The sequence below is a fragment of the Oncorhynchus keta genome, chromosome 32 (assembly GCF_023373465.1).
Source record: "Oncorhynchus keta strain PuntledgeMale-10-30-2019 chromosome 32, Oket_V2, whole genome shotgun sequence".
NCBI lineage: Eukaryota > Metazoa > Chordata > Actinopteri > Salmoniformes > Salmonidae > Oncorhynchus > Oncorhynchus keta.
Window position 1 is genome coordinate 23,342,013 of NC_068452.1, and position 21,990 is coordinate 23,364,002.

The 21,990-nt window shown below is 40.4% G+C and overlaps 2 protein-coding genes across 3 annotated transcripts; one reads left to right on the plus strand and one right to left on the minus strand.

Annotated features, from left to right (window-relative positions):
* Window positions 1–696: 696 nt before the first annotated feature.
* Window positions 697–3,935, minus strand: ubfd1 (ubiquitin family domain containing 1). 2 transcript variants are annotated; one of them, XM_035747455.2, is made up of 7 exons: window positions 3,793–3,935; window positions 2,731–3,018; window positions 2,410–2,618; window positions 2,219–2,284; window positions 1,394–1,499; window positions 1,225–1,307; window positions 697–1,065 (listed from the first exon to the last, which is right to left on the minus strand). In XM_035747455.2, the coding sequence occupies exons 1-7, from the start codon at window positions 3,806–3,808 to the stop codon at window positions 955–957; spliced, it is 879 nt and encodes a 292-aa protein (XP_035603348.1). In that variant the 5' UTR covers window positions 3,809–3,935; the 3' UTR covers window positions 697–954. The 2 variants fall into 2 exon arrangements, with proteins under 2 accessions (XP_035603348.1, XP_035603350.1); XM_035747457.2 differs by lacking the exon at window positions 3,793–3,935 and adding an exon at window positions 3,631–3,777.
* Window positions 3,936–4,045: 110 nt separating this feature from the next.
* On the plus strand, window positions 4,046–14,398 carry LOC118365316 (UNC93-like protein MFSD11). The gene is made up of 14 exons (XM_052490929.1): window positions 4,046–4,190; window positions 4,312–4,446; window positions 5,396–5,451; window positions 5,603–5,710; window positions 5,861–5,940; window positions 7,884–7,980; window positions 9,008–9,066; window positions 9,260–9,407; window positions 9,600–9,649; window positions 9,814–9,879; window positions 9,963–10,088; window positions 10,191–10,365; window positions 10,498–10,633; window positions 13,404–14,398. Exons 2-14 carry the CDS (start codon window positions 4,357–4,359, stop codon window positions 13,557–13,559), a joined length of 1,347 nt encoding a protein of 448 aa, XP_052346889.1. The 5' UTR covers window positions 4,046–4,190; window positions 4,312–4,356; the 3' UTR covers window positions 13,560–14,398.
* The last annotated feature ends 7,592 nt before the right edge of the window (window positions 14,399–21,990 follow it).

The window sequence follows — 21,990 nt, forward strand, 5'->3', positions numbered from 1 at the left end:
CAAACTTGCTTTAAAACAGCAACATTTTCTCTACACCCCATGGCAAAATGTGTAATATCCGCTGTCAAGAGGGAGGCTGCTAATGTGGTGATGGGGGGAGGGGAATCACGAGCAACTGCGGCCCCTCATGATGGGTTCAGATTTTTTGTGGCCCCCATCAGTTGCCCATCCCTGATCTAAACCATGTGATTATACTAATTCCCTTTGCATGTGACAGAGGTCTCATGATAGCATGACACTGGATTGCAGTAATGCTCAATGTCTGGCCTGATGCTGAATAGAAACATATTCTGAATCATCTGTGAGACTATTCCACACCATACCACAGCACACTCTTCTTTTTAAATAATCAACAGAAATCCCCCCTCAACTATAAATGATGATTGTAAAATAGCAAAACTTACATGAGTAAGTTTCTTACTACTTTAAGTTATATAGTGATCTACTTCTGCTGAGGGAATCTTCTTAAATTCCATTAGATGTTTAAATCATTTCTGTTAACATGAACATTTATCATGACTACAAGTAAAACCAATATCTTGAGACCTTTAGAAACTGTATTCAACTTTGGAAAGTTTGCTTGTGTTGATCCATAGAATACATAAACATAGGCTACCACATACTAGTCCAGCTTTTTTCTTTTTTTCCTTAAATACAATTTATTACTTTAAGAATAACTGAAAAATGCATCAGCAATCTCTGTACATTTAGTTTTATTGTTTTCCCTTGGGTTTGCTCAATTTTTTATGATGAACTGGGCTGAGGAATATGATGATGCCTCATAGTGCACTTGAAACCCCAAATAATATGATTAGTCCATTGGCATCCTTCAGTTTGCTTCTCTAATATGCTTCAATGTTAAGTTCCTTAAGACTCCTTGTTGTCTCCAGATCCCCATTTTCATATGTTTCTGTTCTAGATCACAGTTTTTCCACTGTCAGTAATAGAGGCACATTAGAAATACTGCCACTTTCCAAGGACTGTGTCTTTGATTGCATCAACAAACTGAATTGGCACCCAGTAGACCCAATACTGAGAGGCTTCTGTTGGACCCAACTGAAACGCCTAGGAAAGTGAATGAGAGAAAATGAATTGCACCATAAATTATAGTAAGAATGCTACTTTTGACAAAATACAAAGTAATGTATGTGTTTATGGAAAAAAACATACATTACATCAATTGTCAATCTGGCTTGTGCAGTTTGTAGTAAGGAAACGTGTTACCATCATGTGATAATCCTCATGGTCTTCAATGGGTTCAGTCACCACATGTTTGATGGAGCCCATTGGGATTTTCTCTGTCCTCTCTGTAGAATAATTTACACAGATAAGGGTGAGTGCCATAACACTTTTTACTTATACACAATCCAACTAAACCAAGGGGGCATCTCACCCTTAGTTCCAATCCACAGTTGATCTTGTTCCAGTTTGAAGGTGAGACGAACTTTTCCACCAGATTTGTTGTACATTCCGGCTAAAGGCACTGTTGGTAAGCGTTCCTGTGTAACAAATGAGAGATCACTTGCTGGTCATTAGTGGAAGAACATTCACAACGACCCATCTCCAAGCTCCTGAACGTGATAGTGTTCCAGTGGAAATATCTGTGAGAAAAATATATAAACAGGATAATATACACCGAGTATACAAAACATTAGGAATACCTGCTTTTTCCATGACACAGACTGACCAGGTGAATCCATGTGAAAGCTATGATCCCTTAATGATGTCACTTGTTAAATCCACTTCATTCAGTGTAGATGAAAGGGAGGAGACAGGTTAAAGAAGGATTTTTATGCCTTGAAACAATTGAGAAATGGATTGTGTATGTGTATGTGTGCCATTCAGAGGGTGAATAGGGAAGACTAAATATTTAAGTGCCTTTGAATGGTGTATGGTAGTAGGTGCCAGGCACACGGGTTTGTGTAAAGAACTGCAACTCTGCTGGGGTTTTCACTCAGTTTCCCATGTGTATCAAGAATATTCCACTACCCAAAGGACATCTAGCCAACTTGACACAACTGTGGGAATCATTGGAGTCAACATGGGCCAGACACCTTGTAGAGTCCATGCCCCAAAGAATTGAGGCTGTTCTGGGGGCAAGGGATGGGGGGCTGCAACAATATTAAGGTGTTCCTAATGCTTGGTATACTCAGTGTAAAACAACCATTAAAAGCATAATTTTCCCAACCATCATTCGGGTTTTGTTGAAAATACTCACCTTTGTTCCTTTAACAGATGGCATTATGTCCTCTGGTTTGCCTTTGTCCAACACCTTTCTGTGTTGCTGAAATTCAATACATTATTATAAGTTCACAGTTGAATAAAAAACATCATAACCTGTGACCATACCTTGGGCAAAGAAGTTGTTTATTTACAAATATGGAACTCAAAGACGTTGAAAAGTCCTACTTTTTGCCGACACAAAGGTTCCTTTTTGTTTTCTTCAGCTTTAACTTCCTGCTGAATAACCTCTTTTGGAGTATTTACAGCTAGTACATCATTTATTGTAGATCCAACCACCATTATTTTTGCACCATTTGTAACTTTAATTTCACGTAGTGTCTTATCTTCTGGTAGCAGTCCCTTGTACATCACTTTCTGCATAGCAGGTGGAAGACCTATTAACATAAGAGGGAGAGAGAAAAATAGAGTGGTTGAGAGACATTAATCAACACTGTGACTGTTATACATATCCAAGTAGTTAGTACGCAAGCCTAAACAACTACTTACCAGTGAGTGAATGGATTCGCTCTTTCAGTTTGGCTCCAGTGCCATCTAAAGGAATCTTGAGATCATACTTATTCTTGTTCCAAATAATCTTTAGATCTACCATCTCCTTTCCTTCATCACTGTCATCTCCATTGCTAACAGTGGGGTCCTGAGTTGAAGAGCTTTCCCCGGCATTATCTGTCCGAGACACAGTTTCTGATACTTCAGCATTTCCTTCGCCAATATTTTCACACAGTGGTTGTGGCTCTTTCAACGTGGCTTCAGTTTCCATTACGACTTCTTCATTTCCTATGAAAGGATTGTGAAAGGCATAGTTTAGCTGAGAATTCTCAACTCCACAAGAATTATCAGTCAGGCACAGCTATGTCAACACTCAATGTTTGGGAATAGTTTGTCACATTAGGTCTTCTCAGCCAAGTAATAACTAGCAAGTATGGCTTCAAGCAGCTCGTTTGTTATGACAAAGCAGCAGCAAGCAACTGGCTGGTTGACCTATTTGGTATTCTGTGGGTCGTTTAGCTACGTTAGCTAAATCTGACATCTCACGTGGCTGTTAGCGAGTTACTGTAGCTTATTTGCAAATAGCGCTAACTACCTAGTCATGCTAGCTAAGTTAGCTGACACATCCAAGCTACATTTGCAGTCAGATAAGAGTTGGCTAGCTAGTTAACATAACTTGATAGCTTATAAATGCCTAATATAGCTAAGGCTGATAGCTACAAAATAACATAGCGATAGCTACAACTATTACACTTGTCCTAGGTTTCTAGAATCAAATTACAACTTATGTAACAGTAGCTCTAGTTATTTTGGCTATGTAACAAAATCGAAAGAGCTAACGTTATCTAGCTAAATATGGTTGGCTAGCAGCTAGCCAGTGACCAGGATAACCGGGCGAACCTTGGATTATGAAGAAAATAGGATTTCAAATCCAATTGACATGTTCAATTTGCACCAACACCATAAATACGATTAAATTCCTAAATTAATGATTTGAAAATTGATAAATTGCGCCGCATAGATTTGTGGCAAGCATAGCATTATATTTTTTTCAATACCTACCATCCTGGGTCGCCATGATGATTGTGTACAATATGAAGTGAGACTGCTGGGAAACGGACGCGCTGACGTGTATTGGTCCTACGGGCTTCCATTGCCTGTAAAGCGTTTGATAAATCTCAACTGTTTGCTTGGTTTCTAATGAAAGTCATTTGGCAATTGTCCCCCCTACAACAACGACATAAAGCTTGGTCGTATTATATGCGATCACGAGAAACTTCGCTAGCTAGCTATTAGATACATAGCCTACTAACTACAACAATCTACCAAATGTGCTAATGGTAGGGTTATGCTGAATTGGCTCGTGCTGATAACTTATTGACAGAGAGAGCGCGAAGAAGAAAAGTTACCATATGGATTTTTGAAGAAGAGTAGCCGAAAAGTGCTTGTCCAACAACGGCGTGGGTGTCTAGTTAGATTCTATGCTTTTTGTATTTGCTTAGCCATCTCAGAAATGTCTGGTCGACGCAAGAAGTGTAACTGTTGGAATAATCTTATCTCATTGCATTGAGTCCTGTGTAGCGATCTGGGACATCTACCAAGAGGTGGTGCAAGAATAATATAATCATGGCAGACCTCAGGATTTACAACGTTGTCATTCTGGGACTAGGATTTCTGTTCATTTTCACTGCTTTCACCACCTGTGGAAACATTGAAGTAAGTCAAAGAACACACTTTCACTTGTGTGACCTAAACCGAAACTATATTGACTGGTAATTTGTTTTGTTTGCTGGAGTCAATATCACTGGAGAAAATTCACACCTACTCAATGATATTTCAGATACCAGCAACTTCCTAACTAGCTAATTTATCTGAAATTGACAGCTGTTTGACCTCTCCCCTTCAAATGACCTGTCATGTAGGCTACATACTCGAATTAATCAGAAATATAATACATGTTGTCATTTGACATGTTTGTAATATATTGACCGATCAGTTGTTTTGTTTGCTAAATAGTCAATTTCACTTGAGACAATGGACAGTTACCCATTGATAACTGCTATCTAAATTTGGTAGCTGTTTGATATCTTAAAAGTGATTACATTAGACATGTTATAATTGTTTATCATTCATGGTACATCAATATTTATATATTTCTTAATTCCATTCTGTTACTTTTAGATCTGTGTGAAATGTTAGGTATCACTGCACTGCTGGAGTTATTAACGCAAGCATTTCGCAACACCCGCAATAACATCTACTAAATATGTGAATGCGACCAATAAAAAATTATTTGAATTGTTGTCATTTTGCAGTCATGCTTTGCTTTTTTTCAAGTCCATTGACTTTGACTCTCAAGTTTAAGAACTTTTACCCCATAATAAATTGCATCAGTTTATTTTCTTGTGCATCTTCCAGCTCACATGATGTCCTCAGCAGTCTTGTCAGTGGTGCATTGTTGGAGGAGTCCTGGGTCAGGCGCATCTTGTGTTTCCAATTTCTTCATCAGTCAATAGATTGTCATGCCAAAGGAATTACTCAAATTAATACATGTAAACGTCAAACTCCACAGGGCACGTAGGTAGTGGTGGCAGCAATATTTGAGAACATATTTTCTATGTTCATATGATTCACATTAATATCCCATTTCTTCTCTATTTTAAAGCAAACCATAGTTAAAAGCCTGGACAATGATACCTTCACTGGAAGTGGTTATCACAGGTGAGTTGGATGGTGTTACCATAGGCAACATATTGGAAAACCACATTATCTCAGCAAAATGAGTGGGGGAGATAATGTGCATCTTTCAGAATCATTGACCCTTATACCAGACACTAAATTGTACTGTTTTCTTTCTGTCCTTGTACAACAGCCTTGGAATCATCTATGGAATTTTTTCATTTTCAAATTTGTTAGCTCCAACTGTTGTTGCAATAATTGGACCACAGTTTACAATGTTTTTCAGTGGAATTCTTTACAGGTGAGTATCATGAATTCTAAAGGAATTACCCCCCCCCATTCATTTTATATTTGCAGGTCAGTAGTTGGTTGATATTTCTGTCTGAAGTAGTTGTCTAGTTATAACAAGGTCACGTGCTGTTGTTTGTTATGGTTCCATTCTTTTCCATAGTGGTTACGTAGCTGTATTCATCACCCCATCAACATGGTCCTTTTACTTCACCTCAGTACTAATCGGCATAGGAGCAGCCAGTAAGTCCGGTTTCATGGGATCTCTCCTTTGTTCCCTCTGCTATCTGGTTAACATTACTACAGAATCTACAGAATCCTTCACATAATTTCATATTGGCACAAATTGCATTGAACTGTCATGATTTACATGACAGTTTGGTATAAAGTCATATACACTATATTACAAAGGACTGTATGTGGACACCCCTTCAAATTAGTAGATCTGTCTATTACAGCCACACCAGTTGCTGACAGGTGTATACAATCGAGCACACAGCCATGCAGTCTCCATAGCTAAACATTGGCAATAGAATAATCTTACTGAAGAGCTCAGTGACTTTCAACGTGGCACCGTCATAGGATTCCACTTAGTTTGTCAAATGTCTGCCCTGCTAAAGCTGCCCCGTTCAACTGTAAGTGCTGTTATTGTGAAGTGGAAATGTCTAGGAGAAACAACTGCTGAGCCGTGAAGTGGTAGGACACACAAGCTCACAGAACGTGGCTGCCAAGTGCTGGGAGCATGTAGTGCATAAAAATCTTCTGTCCCTGCTTGCAACACTCACTACCTGGTAGCAACATCAGCACAATGTTCGTCGGGAGCTTCATGAAATGGGTTTCCATGGCCGAGCAGCTGCACACAAGCCTAAGATCACCATGTGCAATGCCAAGTGTCGGCTGGAGTGGTGTAAAGCTCGCTGCCATTGGACTCTGGAGCAGTGGAAACGAGTTCTCTGGAGTGATTAATCACACGTCACCATATGACAATCTGACGGACTAATCTGGGTTTGGCGGATGCCGGGAGAACACTACCTGCCCGAATGCATAGTGTAAAGTTTGGTGGAGGAGGAATAATGGTCTGGGGCTGTTTTTCATGTTTCTGACTATAGACCCTTGAAGAGAAATCTTAACGCTACATCATACAATGACATTTCTGTGCCTCCAACTTTGTGGCAACAGTTTGGGGAAGGCACTTTCCTATTTCAGCATGACAATTCCCCAGTGCACAAAGCGAGGTCCATACAGAAATGGTTTGTTGAGATCGGTGTGGAAGAACTTGACTGGCCTGCACAGAGCCCTGACCTCAACCGCAATGAACACCTTTGGGATGAATTGGAATGCTGACTGTGAGCCAGGCCTAATTGCGCCAAACCTCACTCTTGTGGCTGAATGGAAGCAAGTCCCCGCAGCAATGTCCCAACATCTAGTGGAAAGCCTTCCCAGAAGAGTGGAGGCTGTTATAGCAGCAAAGGAAGGACCAACTCCATATTAATGCCCATGATTTTAGAATGACATATTCGACAAGTAGGTGTCCACATACTTCTGGTCACGTAGTGTATATTTCACCTCTGTGCATATGCCTAATCCAATCCAAAATTCTCTACATGCCTCTGGAGTCTGCTATTCTCTTATGCATGCCATTCATTCCTAACACATTTGTAAACTGAGTTGGACCCATTTTTCTGCTTTCGGAATAATGATTTGTAAGTTGTAAGTAGATCAAATGCCATAGTAATTACATAGTATTATAAACTGTTATCAATATGGGTACGGCAGATCAAATCAAGAAGGAGCACATGACCTGCATGCATGGTAAAGAGTATTGAGTCTGTCTTGTCAGTTTCTGAGCTTTGGACAAAGGTTACCATGGTTATGATGTCTGAAATGGAGCTTGTTAATGATTTACATAAAAGGGAAATGCCGGGGTTATGTTCATTATCTCTGATCGCAAGCAAAGCAAACATTTTACAAACGGGAGTGCTAAATGAGAATTCTTAGAGCAGATGAACCAAAATGTTTGATAATGTTAGTTTGTGCCAAATAAAATAGACACATTTTCCCTGAATAGTTCCCCGATAATGCATTTTGATCAATTCAAATGTCATCAAATGGCAACCATCTCTATTCATTACATCTGCAGTTCCTCATCAGCCTCTCTCACTCTTTGTTTGTATCCCTTTCATCAGTGCTTTGGACAGCTCAAGGACACTTCCTTGTGGAGAACTCCGATGCTTCCACCATCAATAGGAACACAGGGATGTTTTGGGCCCTTTTACAGTGCAGGTATATTAATAGTATATATTTACATTTACATTTAAGTCATTTAGCAGACGCTCTTATCCAGAGCGACTTACAAATTGGTGCATTCACCTTATGACATCCAGTGGAACAGCCACTTTACAAAGATACTGTTGTGAAGAAGTTTAAAGCCGGATTTGGATACGAAAATATCTCCCAAGCTTTAAACATCCCAAGGAGCACTGTGCAAGCGATAATATTGAAATGGAAGGAGTATCAGACCACTGCAAATCTACCAAGACCTGGCCGTCCCTCTAAACTTTCAGCTCATACAAGGAGAAGACTGATCAGAGATGCAGCCAAGAGGCCCATGATCACTCTGGATGAACTGCAGAGATCTACAGCTGAGGTGGGAGACTCTGTCCATAGGACAACAATCAGTCGTATATTGCACAAATCTGGCCTTTATGGAAGAGTGGCAAGAAGAAAGCCATTTCTTAAAGATATCCATAAAAAGTGTCGTTTAAAGTTTGCCACAAGCCACCTGGGAGACACACCAAACATGTGGATGAAGGTGCTCTGGTCAGATGAAACCAAAATTGAACTTTTTGGCAACAATGCAAAACGTTATGTTTAGCGTAAAAGCAACACAGCTCATCACCCTGAACACACCATCCCCACTGTCAAACATGGTGGTGGCAGCATCATGGTTTGGGCCTGCTTTTCTTCAGCAGGGACAGGGAAGGTGGTTAAAATTGATGGGAAGATGGATGGAGCCAAATACAGGACCATTCTGGAAGAAAACCTGATGGAGTCTGCAAAAGACCTGAGACTGGGACGGAGATTTGTCTTCCAACAAGACAATGATCCAAAACATAAAGCAAAATCTACAATGGAATGGTTCAAAAATAAACATATCCAGGTGTTAGAATGGCCAAGTCAATGTCCAGACCTGAATCCAATCGAGAATCTATATATATTAATGGTAGGCTACGTAATAATGGCAGTTATTTCAATTATTTGGTGACCTAGAGCAGAAGGTGTAATTGTAACACATTGTTTTCTTTTTCAGCATGTTATTTGGCAATCTGTACATTTATTTTGATTGGAATGGAAAGATGGAAATATCAGGTATGTGCATGTGAAGATCATCCAATGGAAAAATATGGAGAAAAGAGAGCTAACATTAATGAAAACTTGCAATTGCATCTTTGTTTTCATTAAGGATATGACTCATACGTCCTTCCAATGTTGTTGCCCTACTTAGTAATGGTGTGTGTTCTCTGTTTGACACTGTTTCCTTTGTTCTTGATGTCCCTCTCAGATAGGAGCAGAAAGACTATCTTTATTGGTCTGCTGGTTACCTCAGTGCTGGGAACACTCAGCTTCCTGGCTCTGAGAAAGACTCTTCCACCAGAGGAGGAGATGCTCAATGAGGAGGAAGGCCAGCCTTTGCTCTCATCTCGCATGATGTTAGTTTCCTAATTAACTGACAGTACTCTCTCACTGTACCCTTATTTCAATGGGAATCTATGGCACTGCGTTTGGTGTCTCTGTTTTAAATGATGGTTATTCATTCTGCTATGAATTTGAATATCACAGTATTGAAAATAAATATTGTTTGTCTTGCTAATTTGACCATTTTCCATCTTAATGTTTGGCAGGTATAAGCAAAGAGCCAACTCTGCAGTACAAGATGCAAAGTCAGAATTCAGTAAGTCAATGTAGCTTCACAGGCACATGTGTTATTATACAATCAATCATTGATCTATTCCTTTGGGTTAAAGGGCACCTCCGTTACCTTGCTTATGTTGTTTCACTGTTTTACTATCCTGTTAGTCATCTAAAGCAATTCCTTGTGTGTTTCCTTCTCTTCAGAGACAATCCTACAACTGCTCAAAACCAAAACCATATTGCTTCTGAGCTGTTGCATGGCATACAGTGGTAAGTAGATTGTACTGCACAACCAAAAGTCCAGACATTTCCCTCAGAGGAATAGTGTTTTTACCAGTGTGTTGTCATCGTAGGTCTGGAGCTATCTTTCTACAGTGGTGTGTATGGGACATGTATCGGGGCAACAACAGAGTTTGGAGCGGCAGCTAAAGGCTTGATTGGGATCTCCGGAATCGTGTTGGGGATTGGAGAGATAGTTGGTAGGTTTGTGTTGCCCAGTGTAACTTCTACCCATCACTCTTATGTTGCTGTTAGAATCTAACAAGGAACTAGTTTGACAGTAATCTGATGTGATTTGTCAGGTGGAGGAGTCTTTGGACTAGTATGTAAGAATAACCGCTTCAGACGGACATCTGTGGTCTTCCTGGGGATGGTCGTCCATTTTGTCGCCTTCTACTTGATCTACCTCAACATCCCAGATGATGCTCCTGTGGTTTTAAAAACTAGCACACTGAACAAGCCATATCTGACACCAAGGTATTGCTTTAATATAAACAAAACAATAAAAGCAGGGCTGTGTATTGTTTTTATATTAATCAGAAATCATGTCAGTTGAAAATGACCTGTAGTAACCCCCTCACAGTTGAGTGTCTCCTATCTGTTTCCTAGTATCTCTATCGCATTGCTCTGTAGTTTCCTGCTTGGACTCGGTGACAGTTGTTTCAACACTCAACTGTACAGCATCTTGGGGCATGTTTATGCTGAGCAAAGCGCGCCTGCTTTTGCCATCTTCAAATTCATCCAGGTAACCCCCGAGAGAGCATGATACAGCTGATCGTTTACTGAAACATATGTACCAGCAACTGTACCAGCAACTGATACTGTGGTGCGCTGGGTGTAGTTAATTGCTGTATAGTTGATTAATAACTTATGGCTGTTTAGGTATGCGTAGGCCGATGTACACTACCGGTCAAAAGTTTTAGAACACCTACTCATTCAAGGTTTTTTTTTGTGTGACTATTTTCTACATTAGAATAATAGAGACTATTTTCTATTAGTAGAATAATAGAGAAGGAATCTCAACTATGAAATAATACATATGGAATCATGTAAACTCAGCGAAAAAGAAACATCCCTTTTTCAGGACCCTATCTTTCAAAGATAATTTGTAAAAACGCAAATACTTCACAGATCTTCATTGTAAAGGGTTTAAACACTGTTTCCCATGCTTGTTCAATGAACTATAAACAATTACTGAACATGCACCTGTGGAGCAGTTGTTAAGACACTAACAGCTTGCAGACGGTAGGTAATTAAGGTCACAGTTATGAAAACTTAGGACACTAAAGAGGCCTTTCTACTGACTCTGAAAAACAATAGGATCTCAATCCTATTGAACATGTCTGGGACCTGTTAGATCGGAGGTTGAAGGCTAGGGCCATTCCCCCCAGAAATGTCCAGGAACTTACAGGTGCTTTGGTGGAAGAGTGGGGTAACATCTCACAGCAAGAACTGGCAAATCTGGTGCAGTCCATGAGGATGAGATGCATTGCAGTGCCTAATGCAGCTGGTTGCCACACCAGATACTGACTGTTACTGTTACTTTTGATTTTGACCCCACCTTTGTTCAGGGACACATTATTCCATTTCTGTTAGTCACATGTCTGTGGAACTTGTCAAGTTTATGTCTCAGTTGTTGAATTTTGTTATGTTCTTACACATGTTAAGTTTGCTGAAAATGACAGTGAGAGGACATTTCTTTTTTGCTGAGTTTAGTAACCAAAAAAGTGTTAAACAAATCAACATATATATTCAAATAGCAACCCTTTGCATTGATGACAGCTTTGCACACACTTGGCATTCTCTCAACTAGCTTCATGAGGTAGTCACCTGGAATGCATTTCAAATAACAGGTTTGCCTTCTTAAATGTTAATTTGTGGAATTTCTTTCCTTCTTAATGTGTTTGAGCCAATCAGTTGTGTTGTGACAAGGTAGGGGGGTATACAGAAGATAGCTCTAGTAGGTAAAAGACCATGTCCATATTATGGAAAGAACAGCTCAAAAGAGAAACTTACTGTCCATCATTACTTTAAGACATGAAGGTCAGTCAATACGGAACATTTCAAGAACTTTGAAAGTTGCTTCAACTGCAGTCGCAACAACCATCAAGCACTATGATGAAACTGGCTCTCATGAGGACCGCCACAGGAACTTAAGAGCCAGAGTTACCTCTGCTGCAGAGGATAAGTTCATTAGAGTTACCAGCCTCAGAAATTGCAGCCCAAATAAATGCTTCAGAGTTCAAGTAACAGACACCTCAACATCAACAGTTCGGAGGAGACTGTGAATCAGGCCTTCATGGTCGAATTGCTGCGAAGAAAGGACACTAAAGGACACCAAGAATAAGAAGAGACTTGCTTGGGCCAAGAAACATGAGCAATGGACATTAGACCAGTGAGAATTTGTCCTTTGGTCTGGTCCAAATTGGAGATTGTTGGTTCCAACAGCCGTGTCTTTGTGAGACGCAGGTGGGTGAACAGATAATCTCCGCATGAGTGTTTCCCATCGTAAAGCGTGGAGGTGTTATGGTGTGGGTGAACAGAGGATCTCCGCATGAGTGTTTCCTATCGTAAAGCATGGAGGTGGAGGTGTTATGGTGTGGGTGAACAGAGGATCTCCGCATGAGTGTTTCCCATCGTAAAGCATGGAGGTGGAGGTGTTATGGTGTGGGGGTGCTTTGCTGGTTACACTGTCTGTGATTTATTATCTAACCAGCATGGCTACCACAGCATTCTGCAGCGGTACACCATTCCACCTGGTTTGCACTTAGTCCAACTATCATTGGTTTTTCAACAGGACAATGACCCAACACACCTCCAGGCTGTGTAAGTGCTATTCTACCAAGAAGGAGAGTGATAAAGTGCTACATCAGATGACCTGGCCTGCACAATCCCTCGACCTCAACCCAATTGAGATGGTTTGGGATGAGTCAACCCGCAGAGTGAAGGAAAAGCAGCCAACAAGTGCTCAGCATATGTGAGAACTCCTTCAAGACTGTTGGAAAAGCATGGTTGAGAGAATGCCAAGAGTGTGCCAAGCTGTCACCAGGGAAAGGGTGGCTATTTGAAGAATGAATAATGTCAAATATAAAATATATTTTGATTTGTTTAACACTCTTTTGGTTACACACATTCCATATGTGTTATTTCATAGTTTTGATGTCTTCACTATTATTCTACAATGTATAAAATAGTAAAAAATAAAGAAAACCCCTTTTGAATGAGTAGGTGTTCTAAAACTTTTGACCGGTAGTGTATCCCTTGTGTGGTTATACTGCAAGAATAACTAGAGTGAAGGACGATTGAAGGCCTTCTTGTGTCGGTCTATTTAGCCACTCAAACATGCATTATTGTTATTTTATAGCTGTAGGTACCAATTAGTTTATTACATTAGTGTTCTGTAAGAACTCAAAATCTAAGACACAATTCATACATTACTGTGACAGAGTAGTAACACAAAGTCAACTTTTTGTATGACTTTCAACAAGTTTTTGTTTTCTTCTTTCCTTTGCCAGTCCATTTTTGCAGCAGTTGCCTTCTTCTACAGTGGCTACTTGCTGTTGACATGGCAACTGCTCATTATGGTCACCCTGGGTTTCACTGGAACACTCTGCTTCTTCATGGTGGAAAGAATACAGAACTTCTCTGTAGACCTACAACAAGAGCATTAGGACCCATCATTTCAACACGGGCACAGTCAAATGACTTACATTTCTTGTTTTTTTAACAGGAAAGATACTTTGCACCTTCAATATCTTAGCTTTAACTTATCTTGCACAATACACTAATTATAACATGAGTAAATGTAATTTTTGTAAAAACTTTTCCAATAGGATTGTGTATGTATACTATAAGACGTAACCACTCACCTGATGTATTGGCTGTCTTTATGCATTGCTCTCAGGGTTGTTGTTTAAGATAGTCTCATTGTTGCAAATTCTATGGTAGTGTTATAATACATCATACATTTCATAACGTGATGGAATTGTTTTTAGATGTTTGTTAGAATTTAAGATGCATACTAAACAGAAGAAATGTTCATATTGAGGCTTATATAATGATCTTACTGTTTCAGAAAATATGTTATTAGTGACAAAAACACGCTAGCTATAGTATGTACGGGAAACGATGTATACCTCTAAATTTAATGCTGTGTTGAAATGTGTATAGATAGACAAAATTGTTCAAATTTAGTCAATGACAATTCTCAACATCCACCATGCCAAAGCTTACAAGAGCTTATCCAGTGATTTAACAAAAAAACAATATTGCCTTGTAATAATACAATTACTGTACAACTTATTTTCAGTGCCCATAGCATGCAGTAGAGTAGTTAAAAAAATACATCTATATGCATTAACATTTATGGTATCCTTTTACTTCCATTTCATTATATTTTACATTTTACACTTCAAAATGTTGTCAGTCATGCATACTAAGTGCCTGTTAATGTTTTGGTTGCTTGTATCTGTTTATAAAGACTTTGAAAAAACAAAATTGGTTAAAGTAACCTATTTGCCGTATGAGTCCTCTGTGGCAACGAGAAGGTACAAACACAATCTGATTTTTAAACATTTAAACCAACAGGTGCGCTAACTTGTGCTTCTTCGGTTAGTGTCTCCCAAAGTGTTGGTAGACGTCACTGGGCAAGTGCAACACTTTCATTTTTACTGGGAATTGAAGTTCTAGATTGCACATTCATTATCAGAGGTTATTGTGTGGGACAACAACGTGCAATACACATTATGCTCAGGAGATGGTGCTAAAATACAACTGTAGGCATCAATTTAGATCAGAATGAAGGAAACATTAACGTTGATCATACAATAAAAAGCACTCTAATTAAACTCACATTTCAACTATTCATTTCTAAAGACTGTCAGGTTGCACCTATACTGTTGCGGTTCTCCTTTTCTTATATACAGGAAACAGATGTGTTAACTCAGTCCAAGCAGAGACATTTGCATCCTCATGATAATGCAATTCTCTTTTTTCCTACCATGGCAATAGATTGCGTGTGCTGTTTTCGATTGCAAGTTCTTTCTGATACTGTACATCATATAAAATGTGTGAAACATACAATGGTGGAAAAAGTACCGAATTGAGTAAAATAATTGAGTAAAAGTAAAGATTCCTTAATATAAAATGACTCAAGTGAGTCACCCAGAAAAATCCTACTTGAGTAAAAGTAAAAAGTAGAATTTTGGTTTTAAATATACTTAAGTATCAAAAGTAAATGTCATTTCTAAAATGTATTTAGGTATCAAAAATAAAAGTATAACCATTTCAAATTCCTTATATTATTCCTTATATTATGCAAACCAGACGGCACGATTTTCCTGCTTTTTAAATGTACAGTTAGCCAGGGGCACACTCCAACACTCAGACATAATTTACAAAGTATTTGTGTTTAGTGAGTCCGCCAGATCAGAGGCAGTAGGGATGACCAGGTATTTTCTCTTTAAGCGGTGAATTAGACAATGTTCCTGTCCTGCTAAGCATTCAAAATGTAACTTTTGGGTGTCAGGGAAAATGTATGGAGTAGAAAATACAATATTTTCTTTAGGAATGTGGTGGAGTAAAAGTTGACAAAAATATAAATTGTAAACTACAGATGCCTCAAAAAACTACTTAAGTGTAGTACTTTAAGTAAAAAATACTTTAAGTACTTTACACCACTGGGTACATATTAAAGGTGATGCAGACTTTCAGCCTAAAATATTTTCCATTACAAATACTCACCTTCAAATGTCCAACATTTTATTACACTTGCGACAATTTAGATAGAAAGCCAAAAAGAACCGGATAAAGGGGATTTCATTGTTAGTACTCCATAAAAGTGATGTATATTTTCTCCCTCTAAAAAGGACATTTTAACGTTGATCACTGGCAGGAAGATGTGACATCACTGCAGTTAATTTGTTTTCCAAGCAAGGTTCAAGAGCAGGGCCCATAAATCATAGAGGTGGATGACGACCTTAGAGAAGCACTGGACCAGTGAGGGCACCAGAGGTCCCGCAGTACTTCACAGGTAATTGAGTATTGATTGCATTATAATCAGAATCCTAAAGTGTTCATCCTTTGTGCTATTATTTTGTCAATTGTGCAACTTGATGCTTTGCATACAAACATTAAGGGGAATGTGTGGTATAAGTCCTGAAATGTATATTACCTATTGGAATCTACAAGCGCTCCCATGGTATTTCTAACACTAACTGGACCGAAGCTTAACGTGCCTGCAACACAGAGAAGTACATAGGTATTTGTGGTATTAAATGGCAATAACAGAAAGTGGTGCCCATGACATAACTCAATAAATTCACATTTTCAAGACAACCTTTGAGCTTCCTTTTAATCCTCAACAAAATTCAATTTTTCAAGCCGGTGAAAAGTAATTTCCATCACTTGCATTTCCTGTCCAAAGCATTCGAAGTATGACGTAGTTGTGAAAATGGCCTTTCACAATCCCCTCCGGTGTCTCCACACTTCTATCTTGGCATTTGTTCAAAACGAGCCGGTCATAATACCGTGAAAGAAATTATGCTGAATGCCTCAGTCATTCCAACGGTATACTATTATTGATGGTTAAACTGTGGCAAACTCCTCACAATTTTCTGCATGATAAACCATCGCTCTGTGTCACTAGTCAGGTAATCTTTATTCAAGCTTCACCAGCGCCCACAGAGATGAAGCGAGGCGGCCATGTTCTTAGGAAACTATGCAGTATTTTGTTTTTTTAATGTATTATTTCTTACACTGTTACCCCAGGAAATCTTAAGTCTTATTACATACAGCTGGGAGATACTATTGGATATGAGAGCAACGTCAACTTACCAACATTATGACCAGAAATACTACTTTTCCGAAGCATATCCTCTGTTTGGTCTACCACCCAGGACAATGGATTGGATCCCAGCAGGCGACCCAAAACAAAGGCGCCGCAGAAGGGGCAGACGGAGCCAGGCTCCGTAGATGGGCACATCGCCCACCGCTCCCGAGTGTACTACTTGCCAATGTCCAGTCTCTTGACAACAAGGTAGACGAAATCCGAGCACGGGTTGCCTACCAGAGAGACATCAGAGACTGTAACATTCTTTGTTTCACAAAACATGGCTCACTCGGGATACGTTATCAGAGTCGGTACAGCCACCTGGTTTCTTCACGCATCGCACCGACAGAAACAAACATCTCTCTGGTAAGAAGAAGAAGGTGGTGTATGCCTTATGATTAACGAGACGTGGTATGATCATATCAACATACAGGAACTCAAGTCCCTTTGTTCACCTGTCCTGGAATTCCTCACAATCAAATGCCGACCGCATTATCTACCAAGTGAATTCTCTTCGACTATAATCACAGTCGTGTATATACCCCCCAAGCAGACACCTCAATGGCCCTGAAAGAACTTAATTGGACTCTATGTAAACTGGAAACCACATATCCTGAGACTACATTTATTGTAGCTGGGGATTTTAACAAGGCTAATCTGAAAACAAGGCTCCCTAAATTGTTCCAGCATATTGAATGTGCGACCCGGGCCGGCAAAATCCTGGATCATTGTTACTCTATTTCCACGATGCATACAAAGCCCTCCCTCGCCCTCCTTTCGGCCAATCTGACCACGACACCATTTTGTTGCTCCCAGCCTATAGAAAGAAACTAAAGCAGGAAACGCCCGTGCTCAGGTCTGTTCAACGCTGGTCCAACCAATCTGATTCCACACTTCAAGATTGCTTCGATCATGTGGACTGGGATATGTTCCGGATAGCGTCGAACAACAACATTGATGTATGCGCTGATTTGGTGAGCGAGTTTATTAGCAAGTGCATCGGAGATGTTGTACCCACAGCGTCTATTAAAACCTTCCCCAACCAGAAACCATCGATTGATGGTAGCATTCGCTCAAAACTGAAAGTGCGAACCACTGCTTTTAATCAGGGCAAGGTGACCGGAAACATGACCGGAAACATACAGTGTACATATTCCCTCCGCAAGGCAATCAAACAAGCTAAGCATCAGTATAGAGAAAAAGTAGAGTCGCAATTCAACGGCTCAGACACGAGATGTACAGTGCCTTGCGAAAGTATTCGGCCCCCTTGAACTTTGCAACCTTTTGCCACATTTCACATGAAGTGGAACGACATTTATTGGATATTTCAAACTTTTTTAACAAATCAAAAACTGAAAAATTGGGCGTGCAAAATGATTCAGCCCCCTTAAGTTAATACTTTGTAGCGCCACCTTTTTCTGCGATTACAGCTGTAAGTCGCTTGGGGTATGTCTCTATCAGTTTTGCACATCGAGAGACTGAAATTTTTTCCCATTCCTCCTTGCAAAACAGCTCGAGCTCAGTGAGGTTGGATGGAGAGCATTTGTGAACAGCAGTTTTCAGTTCTTTCCACAGATTCTCGAATTGGATTCAGGTCTGGACTTTGACTTGGCCATTCTAACACCTGGATATGTTTATTTTTGAACCATTCCATTGTAGATTTTGCTTTATGTTTTGGATCATTGTCTTGTTGGAAGACAAATCTCCGTCCCAGTCTCAGGTCTTTTGCAGACTCCATCAGGTTTTCTTCCAGAATGGTCCTGTATTTGGCTCCATCCATCTTCCCATCAATTTTAACCATCTTCCCTGTCCCTGCTGAAGAAAAGCAGGCCCAAACCATGATGCTGCCACCACCATGTTTGACAGTGGGGATGGTGTGTTCAGGGTGATGACCTGTGTTGCTTTTACGCCAAACATAACGTTTTGCATTGTTGCCAAAAAGTTCAATTTTGGTTTCATCTGACCAGAGCACCTTCTTCCACATGTTTGGTGTGTCTCCCAGGTGGCTTGTGGCAAACTTTAAACAACACTTTTTATGGATATCTTTAAGAAATGGCTTTCTTCTTGCCACTCTTCCATAAAGGCCAGATTTGTGCAATATACGACTGATTGTTGTCCTATGGACAGAGTCTCCCACCTCAGCTGTAGATCTCTGCAGTTCATCCAGAGTGATCATGGGCCTCTTGGCTGCATCTCTGATCAGTCTTCTCCTTGTATGAGCTGAAAGTTTAGAGGGACGGCCAGGTCTTGGTAGATTTGCAGTGGTCTGATACTCCTTCCATTTCAATATTATCGCTTGCACAGTGCTCCTTGGGATGTTTAAAGCTTGGGAAATCTTTTTGTATCCAAATCCGGCTTTAAACTTCTTCACAACAGTATCTCGGACCTGCCTGGTGTGTTCCTTGTTCTTCATGATGCTCTCTGCGCTTTTAACGGACCTCTGAGACTATCACAGTGCAGGTGCATTTATACGGAGACTTGATTACACATAGGTGGATTGTATTTATCATCATTAGTCATTTAGGTCAACATTGGATCATTCAGAGATCCTCACTGAACTTCTGGAGAGAGTTTGCTGCACTGAAAGTAAAGGGGCTGAATAATTTTGCACGCCCAATTGTTCAGTTTTTGATTTGTTAAAAAGGTTTGAAATATCCAATAAATGTCGTTCCACTTCATGATTGTGTCCCACTTGTTGTTGATTCTTCACAAAAAAATACAGTTTTATATCTTTATGTTTGAAGCCTGAAATGTGGCAAAAGGTCGCAAAGTTCAAGGGGGCCGAATACTTTCGCAAGGCACTGTATGTGGCAGGGTCTACAGTCAATCACGGATTACAAAAAGAAAACCAGCCCTGTCATAGAAATTGATGTCTTACTCCCAGACAAACTAAACAACTTCTTTGCTCGCTTTGAGGACAACACAGTGCCACTGACACGGCCCGCTACCAAAACCTGCGGGCTCTCTTTAACCGCAGCCAATGTGAGTGAAACATTTAAACGTGTTAACCCTTGCAAGGCTACCCAGACGGCATCCCTAGCCTCGTCCTCAGGGCATGCGCAGACCAGCTGGCTGGTGTGTTTAGGACATATTCAATCAATCCCTATCCCAGTCTGCTGTTCCCACATGCTTCAAGAGGGCCACCATTATTCCTGTTCCCAAGAAATCTAAGGTAACTGAGCTAAACGACTACACTCACTTCCGTCATGAAGTGCTTTGAGAGACTAGTCAAGGATCATATCACCTCCACCCTACCTGGCACCCTAGACCGACTCCAATTTGCTTACCGCCCAAATAGGTCCACAGACGACGCAATTGCAATCAGACTGCACACTGCCCTAGCCCATCTGGACAAGAGGAATACCTATGTAAGAATGCTGTTCATCGATTACAGCTCAGCATTTAACGCCATAGTACCCTCCAAACTTGTCATTAAGCTCGAGACCCTGTGTCTCGACCCCACCCTGTGCAACTGGATCCTGGACTTTCTGACGGGCCGCCCCCAGGTGGTGAAAGTAGGAAACAACATCTCCAAGATCCAGAGATCTTCTGTTGAATCTGACAATTAATCTTAATGGTTGTACAGTCGTCTCAAATAAAACTGTGAAGGACCTCGGCGTTACTTTGGATCCTGATCTCTCTTTTGACGAACATATCAAGACTGTTTCCATCTACGTAACATTGCAAAAATCAGAAACTTTCTGTCCAAAAATGATGCAGAAAAATGAATCCATGCTTTTGTTACTTCTAGGTTAAACTACTGCAATGCTCTACTTTCTGTCTGCCTGGATAAAGCACTAAATTAACTTCAGTTAGTGCTAAATTTGAATTATTTATTTGATTTATTTCACCTTTATTTAACCATGTAGGCAAGTTGAGAACAAGTTCTCATTTACAATTGCGACCTGGCCAAGATAAAGCAAAGCAGTTCGACACATACAACAACACAGAGTTACACATGGAGTAAAACAAACATACAGTCAATAATACAGTAGAAACAAGTCTATATACGACGTGAGCAAATGAGGTGAGATAAGGGAGGTAAAGGCAAAAAAATGGGCATAGTGGCAAAGTAAATACAATATAGCAAGTAAAACACTGGAATGGTAGATTTGCAGTGTAAGAATGTGCAAAGTAGCAAGATAAATAAATAAAATAAAATAAATACAGTAGGGAAAGAGGTAGTTGTTTGGGCTGAATTATAGATGGGCTATGTACAGGTGCAGTAATCTGTGAGCTGCTCTGGAAGCTGGTGCTTAAAGCTAGTGAGGGAGATAAGTGTTTCCAGTTTCAGAGATTTTTGTAGTTCTTTCCAGTCATTGGCAGCAGAGAACTGGAAGGAGAGGCGGTTTTGGGGGTGACCAGAGAGATATACCTGCTGGAGTGTGTGCTACAGGTGGGTGATGCTATGGTGACCAGCGAGCTGAGATAATGGGGGACTTTACCTAGCAGGGTCTTGTAGATGACATGAAGCCAGTGGGTTTGGCGACGAGTATGAAGCGAGGGCCAGCCAACGAGAGCGTACAGGTCGCAATGGTGGGTAGTATATGGGGCTTTGGTGACAAAACGGATGGCACTGTGATAGACTGCATCCAATTTGTTGAGTAGGGTATTGGAGGCAATTTTGTAAATGACATCGCCGAAGTCGAGGATTGGTAGGATGGTCAGTTTTACAAGGGTATGTTTGGCAGCATGAGTGAAGGAGGCTTTGTTGCGAAATAGAAAGCCGATTCTAGATTTGATTTTTGATTGGAGATTTTTTGTTTGATATGAGTCTGGAAGGTAGAAGGTTCGAAGTTCCTCGGCGTACACATCACGGACAAACTGAATTGGTCCACCCACATAGACAGCGTGGTGAAGAAGGCGCAACAGCACCTCTTCAACCTCGGGAGGCTGAAGAAATTTGGCTTGTCACCAAAAATACTCACAAACTTTTACAGATGCACAATCAAGAGCATCCCGTCAGGCTGTATTATCGCCTGGTACGACAACTGCTCCGCCCACAACAGTAAGGCTCTCCAGAGGGTAGTGAGGTCTGCACAACGCATCAACAACCACCCGAGCCACTGCCTGTTCACCCCGCTATCATCCAGAAGGTGAGGTCAGTACAGGTGCATCAAAGCTGGGCCCGAACTGAAAAAAAGCTTCTATCTCAAAACCATCAGACTGTAAAACAGCCATTACTAACATTGAGTAGCTGCTGCCTACATACTGACTCAAATCTCTAGCCACTTTAATAATAAAAAATGTGATGTAATAAATGTATCACTAGT